The sequence below is a fragment of the Boleophthalmus pectinirostris genome, unplaced genomic scaffold (genome assembly GCF_026225935.1).
Source record: "Boleophthalmus pectinirostris isolate CB_2022bp ecotype Guang Dong unplaced genomic scaffold, ASM2622593v1 HiC_scaffold_1076, whole genome shotgun sequence".
Taxonomy (NCBI): domain Eukaryota; kingdom Metazoa; phylum Chordata; class Actinopteri; order Gobiiformes; family Gobiidae; genus Boleophthalmus; species Boleophthalmus pectinirostris.
This window is the reverse complement of record NW_026570990.1, coordinates 24,213-36,000: the sequence shown is the minus strand read 5'-3', so window position 1 is coordinate 36,000 and position 11,788 is coordinate 24,213. Positions and strand designations below refer to the sequence as shown.

The window sequence follows — 11,788 nt, the reverse complement described above, 5'->3', positions numbered from 1 at the left end:
GATATGTTTTTTTTTTTTTGTAAAACATTGCTTTTCGTTTTGGTAAGTGAGCACCATGCGTGTCCCTGATTGGCTAAGCCACCTATCAATCATGCCCATCTTAAAAACAGAAATTCACTTGTCTGGACTCAGTTCTTCATAATGTATTGAAGTGTGTATTCTGGTCCCAGGCAACACAAAATTAGTGTAATCTGTTATTAAAACAGAATTTTTGTAGAATTTTAGGTTTAATGTGTTTTTGGACTGAAATAATGCGGTAATTATTATTACCACATAGCTGGTTAGCCTCCATCAACAAGATGGAGGCTTTAAGTTTTCATTAAATTTTTTTTTTTTTTTAAGTTTATGGCAGAAATGAATGGGAAATATACTTCAAAAAAATGCAGCAGGATACTTAAGTATTGTGGTATCCTTAAGATTGGGTTAAGGGAAGGTATACTTTATTGAGCTATCACAAGGGGATGTTCTAAACATATCTGTATGGTGAAATGTTTAGCAGTCACCATGGTGATATAATACACACACTGAACCAAAGGTAAAGGTAGCTGTTAACTTGAAACCTACTACTGCATGACATCTCAAGGTGGCACTGAGCATTTTGAGCTTTTGACATGTAGACAGATTAATGATAAAGGTGAGGTGAGGTAACCACATTCTAACATGGCTTGAACTAATACAAACATTCTATAAATTTCAGAACATGTCTGATCAGTACATTTTGTTTTTTGCAGAGTACATTCTACTATCTAAATAATCACAGTCTTTGTGATTTGAGAATTGCAGCAACTCAATTGTGATTTCAAATCGATGGTGATATATTGTGCATATAATACCTGTGTTGTATGTAGTAGCTAAATCACGTACAGATCATCTTTTCTTTTGTGAGATAAATTCATTTGTACATAGTCCCTGACAAATAAGGATCACTAATCCTCCTGTGTAGTGCGTAGTTCTTCTGTCTGTCTACGGTGGATGTCCGTAGTGCCTTCTGCCCCTAGTGCTGACGGTGTGCCACAACTTATCCTCGATATGTAAACTAATGACACCAGCAGAACTAAACCCTGTGATTTGATTTTCAGGCTGTGGAGACTCTGAAAACTTTTGAGAAAAAGGACAGTCGGGTCAAGAGTGCAGCAGCCACTAATCTCTCCGGCCTCTACTTCCTGGTATGTTGTGATGCTCAGGTCCTCTCTATAGGTACTGGTCACTGACATCTTCATGTTTACTTTTTGATTTTTACAATTTTTGGGGAGATAATATATTCAATTAATATAGCGCTTTTTGAATGCTCAAAGTATTTATAGTGCATTAGTCTTTCCCTCCATAGTTGGTGATAAGCTAGTAATGTAGCCACAAGTGCCCATGGATTGACAGAAGCGGGGCTGCATCATGGTCTTGCTGCTGTGTTGCAGCTCCACTGTGGGACTCTAATCTAGCTTGACACTTGTTTGTGTTTCCTTTTAAATTGGTTGCTTTTGGCACATGTTCTCGCACATGCAGCTTTCATAGATGGGGGCAGCAACAGCAGAACACTGCTCTTCATGTGACTGTCACTGCAACAAAATTGGACCAACACTGCAGTCACAGCTGGGCCGGGTGCCGTCTCAGTGACGCATACATCATTCATACACTAATGTGGCTGCAGTGTCCTGTCTAAAAACATGACTGTTGTATTCCTTAGAAGAACGTAACAGTTGCTTTACTATAGGTTTCCATGGCAACAATTCCCCTTCAGAGTAGTTTCTGATCCTGAATCTGTTGTCTGCCTACAGGAGAAGGACTTTGAGCAGGCTGATCGCTATGCTGATCTGGCCATGAGCGCGGACCGTTACAACCCCGCTGCTCTCACCAACAAGGGCAACACTGTGTACGTCCAGCATGATTATGAGAAGGCTGCCGAGTTCTACAAAGAAGCCCTACGGAACGACGACTCCTCCTGCACAGAGGCCCTCTACAACCTGGGTATGTGCATCCTAGTGCTTCTCCTGTGTATTTGCACTGTTGTACTCCATCTGTGTTAACATGTTAGAGAAAGAACAATGGCTCAGTCAGATCAGAAGCTCAGGATTCTGGTGCAGTTCTCAAATCACAAAGGTCATTCATTCAGTAATAGAATGCAGAGAAGAACATATTGTTTTTAGAAAAATCCTGACATTCCTTATTGATTCTTTGCAGCTGATGTCATCAACATTCCCTGGGGGTGTGAAGCTAACTGTAGGCACCCCTCTGTTTAGGGCTTTAATTTAACACAATCTGAAGAACTAGATTAGTTACAGTTCTAAAGGTGAGATGATTTTTACTGATAAACAAGTCCCTCTCAAATAAGATTAAGGTTGCAAGTTAGTTAGCATTAGCCAACAGTTTTTTTTAGTTAGACCCTCTCACCTTTTTTGTTGGACAAAACAAAAACCACCAAAACAGGACCAGGAATGCTCACATTGATCACTATGAAAATGTGAGAAAAATGTTGTTTAAACACATTTAGTGTATTTTCTTGAGTTTTCAAATGTTAAAACTTTTTGGCAGTGTTTGTTAATGTTTGCATTATGTTGCAGTCCTTCTACCATAAACATACATGCAGAACACTCCCAGCGTGATGTCACTGCAAAGTATCAATTAGTTTGTCAGTTCGTACTTCAGTTTTCTCAAATTTGTATGTTTCTGGAGTTGTTTCTAACGCACTCTCAACAGAGATTACTTTTTAATTAACCTTTGTAACCTCAATTGTCACAAAACCATGTCGCCCTAATCGGACTTTCCTTAGACATGGGCTGGATTGTGCTCACAGTTGTTTATCTGGAAGATGAATGCTGATGATTTCCCTTTGCTCTCTGTCCTGTCTTCCTTTCACACACAGGTCTGACCTATAAGAGGCTAAACCGACTAAAGGAGGCTCTGGACTGCTTCCACAAGCTCCACGCCATTCTAAGGAACTGTCCACAGGTCATGTACCAGCTTGCCTCTCTGTATCCTACCCACACTTTCAACAGAACAATGGATTCACTCACTTCTCTGACCAGTTTGAAATCTTTTATCTTATTTTTCTTATTTTTAGTACTTTTTCACATTCAGGTTCAGGTTAGAATTAGGATTAAAGTTAAGTTTAAAAACAGGTCATTTGGTGCCACATGATTGGCTGTTGACTTGTCTCCAGCTTTGGTGGGTCTGCTCTAGTGTTATTACCCTGCCATTCAAGTGGTCCTATTAAAATCCTAGACATTTGACTTAGTCGAATGATGTAGTGGTCATGTTTTCCTGAGCAGGCTGCGTTAGTTATGAGCTGGTGGAGGAACGTCCCCATGCAATGGACTGGCTCATGCAGGTGCTCACTGTGGTGCCCACAGACGCCAAAGTCCTGGCTAAACTGGGCGAGCTGCTCGACTGTGAAGGAGACAAGTCTCAGGCCTACCACTACTACTATGAGGTACTGTACCATACTCTTCACCCACAAAGTGCACAATATATCATACAGTATTACAATGATCACTATCGCTAAAACACAAAAGCTACACAGACCTGCCAGCCTCCTTGGAGATGTTATGGTTGTGCCAGGGATTTTTAACAGTATCAACTAAAATCAGGGTAGATAAATGCCGGTGGCCTGGCCAAGTTACAGGTCAGATCTGTGGAGAGGCATTTTTGAGCAATAAAACCACCTACCACTGAATAAATGCAAGATATGTTTTAGACCAGGGTTTTTCAAATTGGGTGAATGTGAGCCAGATGTGCACCGTTATTTTTTCTTCACATGTGTCGCGCCTCCCTAGTGGCTCTTTGGCGCCCCCCCAGGGGAGGCAGGTCTCACCTATTGAAAACCTGTGTTTTATTTTACTATTATGTCCCTAAATCAAAATATGATCATTAATAACAGACCAGTGAGGTGCCGTCTTTCCCCAGGTTTGCTCCCGCTAGCGTTAGCAACCGGTTTGATTGACAGTGTTGCTAAGAGGAAGGGGTGTTGCCTTCAGCAGCCTGATTGACTGAATTTCAAATTTGGAACTTGGCTCCAAATTCAGCCCTATAAGTGCTAGCCTTGATGAAGTTTATTTGTATGAAAGTGAACACTGTGTATGTGTCACACTCTCCTGTCTCTTCTGTGTACGGTATATGGGCAGTAGTGAGCTTAGTACACATGAGATGTTATAGTATACAACTGCACAGATGTCTGCCCTCTCAGTCTTACAGGTACTTTCCGTCCAACATCGATGTGATCGAGTGGCTGGCAGCTTATCACATAGAGACGCATTTCTTTGAGAAGGCCATTCCATACTTTGAAAGAGCCATGCTAATACAGTAAGTTTACTCCAGGACAACAAAATTGCTATTTATTATTTATTATTGACCCGATGACCAAACAGCAATGAAACTGTGTGCAATTGAGGGGGAGAGGAGGAACTGTGTGATTGGCCTAACCGGTATCCCCTACAGCCAGGTGTTTGTATCAGAAAGTGGCTGTGGCCTCTAAAGTTTGGAGTTGACCAGAAAACTACAGATGTACCTCGTTTGTGCTAAAATGGCCAAAAAAGCACTAGGAACAGTAGACAATGCTATTAAAATACCATAGTGTTTCCAGTTAAATCTTCAAGGACACTATACCTGCACTATAAAAAAGCTGTTTCAGGGTTCTTATGACACTCTTTACTCTATACTTGCAGACCAACAGAAGTCAAATGGCAGCTCATGGTCGCAAGTTGCTTCAGAAGAAGTGGTAAGACACTTGCTTTTGTCTGTGTTTAAAAATTCACGCTCTCCTCGGGGTCACATAGACCTGAAGAATTTTTTATTTTTTTTCCTTTCCGCTCTCTTGGGGCAGGTCAATCAGACCCAAAAATTTATTTTCAAATAAATTGGTGAGAAAATACATTTTTAACCTGTGAGGGTTAAAAATTGTGTGCAATCCCGTAGTTTCCGTGTAGGCTTCATAGCAATATTGTCAACTTTACGATAAAAATTTTAGAATAAAGACATTTCGCTGCTCAGTGCTGGTTGGACACTGCTTTTGTATCTGTCTTTGTCTTTTTCAAAACTTGATGAGATTTTTTTTTAGCAATCTTTAATTGCTTATTTTTCAAACGCCATTTTGCCAATCTTCTCCCATTTAGATGAATATTGAATATTTAAAATGTGCAAATTAGAATATAATCCACAGATGACAGATTATAATAGCAGACACAAGCAAAATATGTCTTCTGTCAGAATTATTGTTGATTAAAAATGTTTATGCTATTTCACATCTCTGCAGGAAACTACCAGAAATCCTTGGAAACGTATAAAAAAATCCACAGCAGGTTTCCAGAAAATGTGGACTGTAAGTTTAAAGTTTGCTTTTAAAGCTGTATGTGGTGTGGAGGAGCTGGCTCTGACTGGGTCTTGTATGCAGGCCTGCGCTTCCTGGTGAGGCTGTGCACTGACAGGGGTCTGGCAGATGCTCAGGAGTATGCTGGAAAACTCAAGAAGCTGGTGAAGATGAAGGAGCTCCGGAAACAGGTATGCACCATCAGGCAATACGATTCCCTTACGGTTCCTTACCATACATGACTAACGACACCGATAATAACATGATAGGCAATACTGCAATAATCACTGTACCGAACATGGTATTCAATATCATTTTTAATGTGGGACTAAATGCCCAATCTCCATCCATAGTAACAATTCAAAAGCTGCTGAACTTGGCAGTGCCTAGAGGCCTCATGAGGAGTATGCGGGGAAGGAGTGTAGCTATTCCAGTTTGTCGAACTCCGCCCCTGCAGCTGTGTGTGTGCGTGTGTGTGTGTGCTCGTGTGTGTGCATGTGTGCACGTGTCTAACTCCGTTTCTACAGGTTTCTGTCTAACCCAGGCCCTGCATGTACATCTAACTCCTTCCCTGCAGGTGTGTGTCCAACTCTGCTCTGCAGGGGTGTCTGTGTCTAAGTTAGAATCAGAAAAAAGTTGAGTTTTTTGTGGTAAAATCAGGCATGGCATTCCATACAAATATCTCTAACAAAATGTCATGTCAGACAATATACACTGCTCAAAAAAATTAAAGGAACACTTCAGATCACATTGTGAAATAAATATGCTGGATATTAAATATGGACAGGGCAATGTCTTAGGAAGAAAGCTCTCCTAGAGTAACTGCCTGTCTCCTGAAATCTCCTTCATGTTCTGGAGATTGTGCTGGAAGACACATTCAATCTTCTTGCAACAGCACATCCAGATGTACCACCCTGGAGAAGTTGGACAATCTGCATCTTCTGTAGGGTTCAAGGGACAATGGGCTTCATTTCTTAGTGAGCCAGAGTGTTGGAGACGTGTGGAGACACTTTTTAAAAAAATATTCCATCCAGTCCTTGTATTTGCAGAGGTCACTGGTGCTAGACTAGTGCATGTCAATGGTCATAGTTCTCCTGCCACTAAAAACAGTCGTACCCACTCCACAAAACACCCGAAACAAATCTATTATTACACCAGACTGTCCATGTGAATGTCTGTGTTGATAGAATAATGTCTGATATAAAACTAACCTTACATCACATGAATTGTCACATGTTGAGGGACTATTATTTTCTCATATATCAGTCCGCTGCTGCCGAGCTTTCTCTCAGGAAGTTCAACTCACTGCTGCTGCTCACACAGAAATCCTTCAAATGCAAGATTGGTTTTACCTAAAATTATTCCATCAACACAGACACTCACATGGACAGTCTGGTGTAATAACAGAATTGCTTTGGGTTTTGCTTTCAGGGGGCAGGATAACTGTGGCCATTGACATGCACTAGCCTAGCACCAGCGACCTCTGCAAAGACAAGGACTGGATTGAATATTTAAAAAAGTCTCCACACGTCTCCAACACTGTGGATCACTAGGAAATCAGGTCCTATGTCCAAAATTTGTCTAAACTGTCCCTTGAAGTAATGGCCTCATACTCCCAGTAGTGATGATCACTGCAGCCAAAGCAGCACTCGAGGAAAAGCCAAAAAAGACCAAGAGGGAGAAACTTGAAATGACCTTCACATGTAAAACCAGTCCTGTTTTAGGGTTTGCGCTAGTGTCACCTGTTCTTCATTTCCATTAAAAGAGGAGCATCCTTTTGTTCCTAAGACATTAACCTGTCTGTATTTGTAGAGATGTCAAATTTATATTATTTCACATGGAGAAAGTGTTTCTTTCATTTCTGGAGCAGTATAGTTGTAGTTTTCTTGCTCAGCCTATTTGTCTGTTCTGGTGCAGAGGGTGAAGTCAGGACATGAAGGCAGTGCCAAAAACCGGAGAGAGGGCAGTGCTGGGAGCACAGGTGAGTCTTGGAGCCCGCAAAACCTGGGTTGCAGCCACCTCACCTCTTCCTATGCTGGTTTTTATATAATAAACACTACTAGTATTTTTGGTTTATATTTACAATAAACAAATCAGTGAGTTGTACATCAGTAAAACCTAATAACCGCCTGTCTCCCTCTTCTGCGCGGCATAGAGGACATAAAGACAGGTAAGCCATTGCTGTCCTCTGTTCATCACTGCTGTCCTCTGTTCATCACTGCTGTCCTCTGTCCCTCACTGCTGTCCTCTGTCCCTCACTGCTGTCGTCTGTCCCTCACTGCTGTCGTCTGTCCCTCACTGCTGTCGTCTGTCCCTCACTGCTGTCGTCCTCTGTCCCTCACTGCTGTCCTCTGTCCCTCACTGCTGTCCTCTGTCCCTCACTGCTGTCGTCTGTCCCTCACTGCTGTCGTCTGTCCCTCACTGCTGTCCTCTGTCCCTCACTGCTGTCCTCTGTCCCTCACTGCTGTCGTCTGTCCCTCACTGCTGTCGTCTGTCCCTCACTGCTGTCCTCTGTCCCTCACTGCTGTCCTCTGTCCCTCACTGCTGTCCTCTGTCTCACTGTCCTCTCCCTCACTGCTGTCCTCTGTCCTCACTGCTGTCCTCTGTCCCTCACTGCTGTCCTCTGTCCACTGCTGTCCTCTGTCCCTCACTGCTGTCCTCTGTCCCTCACTGCTGTCCTCTGTCCCTCACTGCTGTCCTCTGTCCCTCACTGCTGTCCTCTGTCCCTCACTGCTGTCCTCTGTCCCTCACTGCTGTCCTCTGTCCCTCACTGCTGTCCTCTGTCCCTCACTGCTGTCCTCTGTCCCTCACTGCTGTCCTCTGTCCCTCACTGCTGTCCTCTGTCCCTCACTGCTGTCGTCTGTCCCTCACTGCTGTCTCCTTTGCTTTGGATCCTCCCTGGATGAGTGAAGCTTTCATTAATAAGTTATTTAATGCTAATCAACAATACACCAGACACTGAGACTGTGGCTGAATCATTCAGATAAAAAAAACTTTCAGAGCCTAATTAATGTACAGCATGATTAGCTGCCAAAATCCAGTTCTACCGTGAGTCTAGAGCTTTGTAAGTCTGGTAAAAGGCTTTGGCTTTCTTCAATCTCTGATGATGTGTTTATCCCGGTGTGCAACAGTAATCCACAATCCCTGAAACTCCAGTAAAGTTTGTTGATTGTGGCCCACACCATTTCTACTAGAATTCTCAGCTGCAACCACTGAGAACAACCTTAACTGAACACAACTTCAGATGTGACTGCGTATTCTTGGTACTAATTGGAAGTTTGTGGATCTAAGCCTGTTCAAGATGCCTTCATTTGAATGGCAGCTATTAGGGAGGGGAACTTGTGAGTGAGCCAGAGTTGGGGACAGGGGACCAGGGCTCTGCTGGTAAACAGGTCAGCACTGAGTGCTTCCACAGACTACCTGAGAAATTTCCCTCAGCTGTGCCAAACCCGCAGGCCCATATGGTTTTCTGTTCAGCACAAAATGTCTCTGTCTCTGCTCATATTTTTACAGTGAAATTTGTTCATATCATTGTTAAAGAAAAGCATGCACATAACATTTGAGGCTAAATATATGACTTTGTACTAGTATTAGCCCCTCAAGCAATGAGGACATAATCAGCAACTGTTTCCCAGTATCAGAGGTTCATTCACCTAACTGTAAGAAAATAGTGTACTACAAATGTTGCATCATGTAATGTTGTCATACCAAAATAAGTAATGTACAGATGGCTTTTAGATATCATATTTAGTGTTTGAGTAAACTAGATCTAATTGGAAATTGTCGTAAAAATGTCAAAATTTTTGACATTTTACCACATTTTTTCAAATTATAAATCTACTGTAATCCCATGCAGTTGTTATAGTGGATTTAATGGACACAAAAACGTGATAGCTTGTGTGTCTGTCTGATGCATGTGCTGTATGAGTTCTCCATGTTGACTGTTGAGGAGGTGTGAACATCGGGGGAGCGTTGAATTTATCTGCCCCCTCTGAAAGCTGGCCCTGGTCCCACTAAAGGTCCACCTCCTCCTGTGTTTGCAGACAGTGGACACAGCAGCAGCAGCCGAGGAGAGCGCCTGAGCTCCAGACTTCGCTCACTGCCTGGGAACCACGAGCCCTATGAGACCAGCAATCCCAAGGAACTGGGTGAGACCTGGGGGCGTAGAGGCAGGAGGATGGGATAGAGACATGGGAGGGTGGAAGAAAGAAAGATGTTTTTATCTCACATACAATCCCATCTTTTTGTTCCCACTGGAATTGTCGCGTGTGCGCAGATGCATCCTATGTGGACCCCCTGGGACCACAGGTGGATAGGCCCAAGACTGGAGCCAAGAAGCGTCAGGAGGAGGACTTTGAGGACGAGGAACTGGGGGACGAGCTGCTGCCTGAGTAGTCCCTGTCCACAGCATAGATCACAAGTGCTCTCACCTGTATTTCTACCTCATTTGGTTTCCTGTAGTTTTTTTTTTTGTTTTTCTTTTTGGGGGGGGGGCATTATTTTCATTATTTTCCACAATAAAAGTGGTTTCTTTCTTTTTTGTTTTGCTTCTTCTTTTGCTCTTCGCAGCAATTGCAGCTTCTAGTGTTGAAGTTTGAAGTAAAGTGATGAGCGCCCTCTGTGTCAGTAATTCTAAACAGAACAAGGGAAACATATTCTTCCTGATTCAGTCAATGCCTTACCCCCTCCTCCTCACTCACCCATCCCTCTCCCTCACCTCTTCTTTACCTCTCCTCCCTCGTCTTTGTGACCTCTCTTCCTCCTTCACCTCTTCCTCACCCTCACTCCCATATCTCACTTGTTCTGTCTCATGACACCCCACACCCGTTCCCCCTCTCCACCGTCACTCACCCATCCTTCCCTCCTCTTTTACTACTTCCTCCCTTCCTCTCCTCTTTCTTCTCCTTACCGTTCTCCCTCCCCGCTCCGTTCCTCACCCTGTCGTGGCTAGTGTTATTCGAATGGTCCAGCCCACGTCTCACGGAAATGTCCCGTTATACCTTCGGCTCAGAAGGAGCTGCGTGGCCCGTTTCCCAGCGAGACTTCACCGCGCCACATGTCCTGGAATACATCAGCACTGTTGGGCAAGTTACTTTGAAACTGTAATGCGTTATTTATTACCTATTACTGTCATTTCAAAGTAATTCGTTACATTACAATATTACTGCATTTAAAATGTAAGGCATTACATTACTATTGCATTACTTTAAGTTATTCTCACCAAAATAACTTTTGCGCTGTATATGGAAAGAACCAGGACTAAACCAGAGCTGAACCAGGACTAAACCAGATGTGAACTAGGACTAAACCAGAACTGAACTAGGACTAAAACAGGACTCACTGTGGGGATGGGCTCGAAGGTGACGCAGGAGAAAGGAGCGGCTCTGCTCCGCACCTCACGGAGGTAAGAGCGGCTGTCATCTGATCGCTCTTTATGGACCCTGCTGCTCGGGCTCGCGGCCCTGATTTCAGCAACTATTTGCAGGTACCCGAGCCGGTGCAAGAGTCTGTTACAGCGCGTAACTTCTACCTTCCTTCAGCGTGTCCAGAAGTCCAACTTTCTGTGTGATGGTTTGCATCTTCCTCTGCCTTTTGGGTGTGAGCGCAGGAGCCTTTGTCGGTGCAGAACGTTTCGTCGACGTTGTGGGTTTCGTCGGGGAGAAAACTTGCAGACATACAGCACTTCAGAATCACACTGCTACAGATTGAACATGTATTTAAATTTGGCAGCTGAACACATTCTGTACTGTACAGGAGACAGGAGTCCCTTGGCCAGTCAGGACGCAGCGGGAGGAACGCAATACGCATTCATACAATGTAAAAAAAACAGGGCATGCAAAATTGCACAAAAAAATAAAAAATAAATAAAAATCTGCGAGACAGCGAAAAGTGAACTGCGATAGAGGGAGGGACGAGTGTAAACCAGGTCTAAACCAGAACTGACCCAGGTCTAAACCAGGTCTAAACAGTGTGGAGTTCTTTGTCAGTCCTTTCGCCCGCGGTTACCTGAAGGTCTATGAGGGCGCATCTCCGGCGTTTCTCCGCTGCTGATATCGAGGTGATTTTAGCGAATTTGTATGAAGAAAAACCCACCACTTCAATCCAGGTTAAAAAAAAACACTGTAACGCGCGCGTTACTCACATTTGTACCGAGTAAAATATTACTATTTTTTCCCCTGTAATGCCTTACATTACTGCGTTACAGCAAAAAGTAATGCATTACTGTAATTCGTTACTTTTATAACGCGTTACTCCCAACACTGTACATCAGTGAGGAGCGCACTCGGGTGAGTAGTTCGTTGCTTTGGACCCCTACAGTGGCCTACTGCACTGAAAAAAGTGAAACATTGCTGTTGTTCATTGAATATGTTTTTTCCCATTGGCTTAAAGAAAGAAAATCAAATTGGCTGGTACAATTTAAACAATACACATTAAATCTTGTGTTTGTATTTATTTTGTCTATGTACTTCTAATTGGCTAAAGCAAATCAAC

General features: G+C 43.3%; 1 protein-coding gene across 1 annotated transcript; it reads left to right on the top strand.

Annotated features, from left to right (window-relative positions):
- Positions 1-1,079: 1,079 nt before the first annotated feature.
- On the top strand, positions 1,080-10,344 carry LOC129411582 (intraflagellar transport protein 88 homolog; the record flags this gene model as incomplete). Its single annotated transcript, XM_055162888.1, has 12 exons — positions 1,080-1,166; positions 1,773-1,962; positions 2,858-2,966; positions 3,274-3,424; positions 4,178-4,293; positions 4,656-4,708; positions 5,243-5,308; positions 5,381-5,487; positions 7,214-7,277; positions 7,452-7,466; positions 9,340-9,444; positions 9,573-10,344. Coding segments are annotated over 12 exons (1,182 nt in total), but the record flags the coding sequence as incomplete, so codon positions are not given.
- Positions 10,345-11,788: the final 1,444 nt, after the last annotated feature.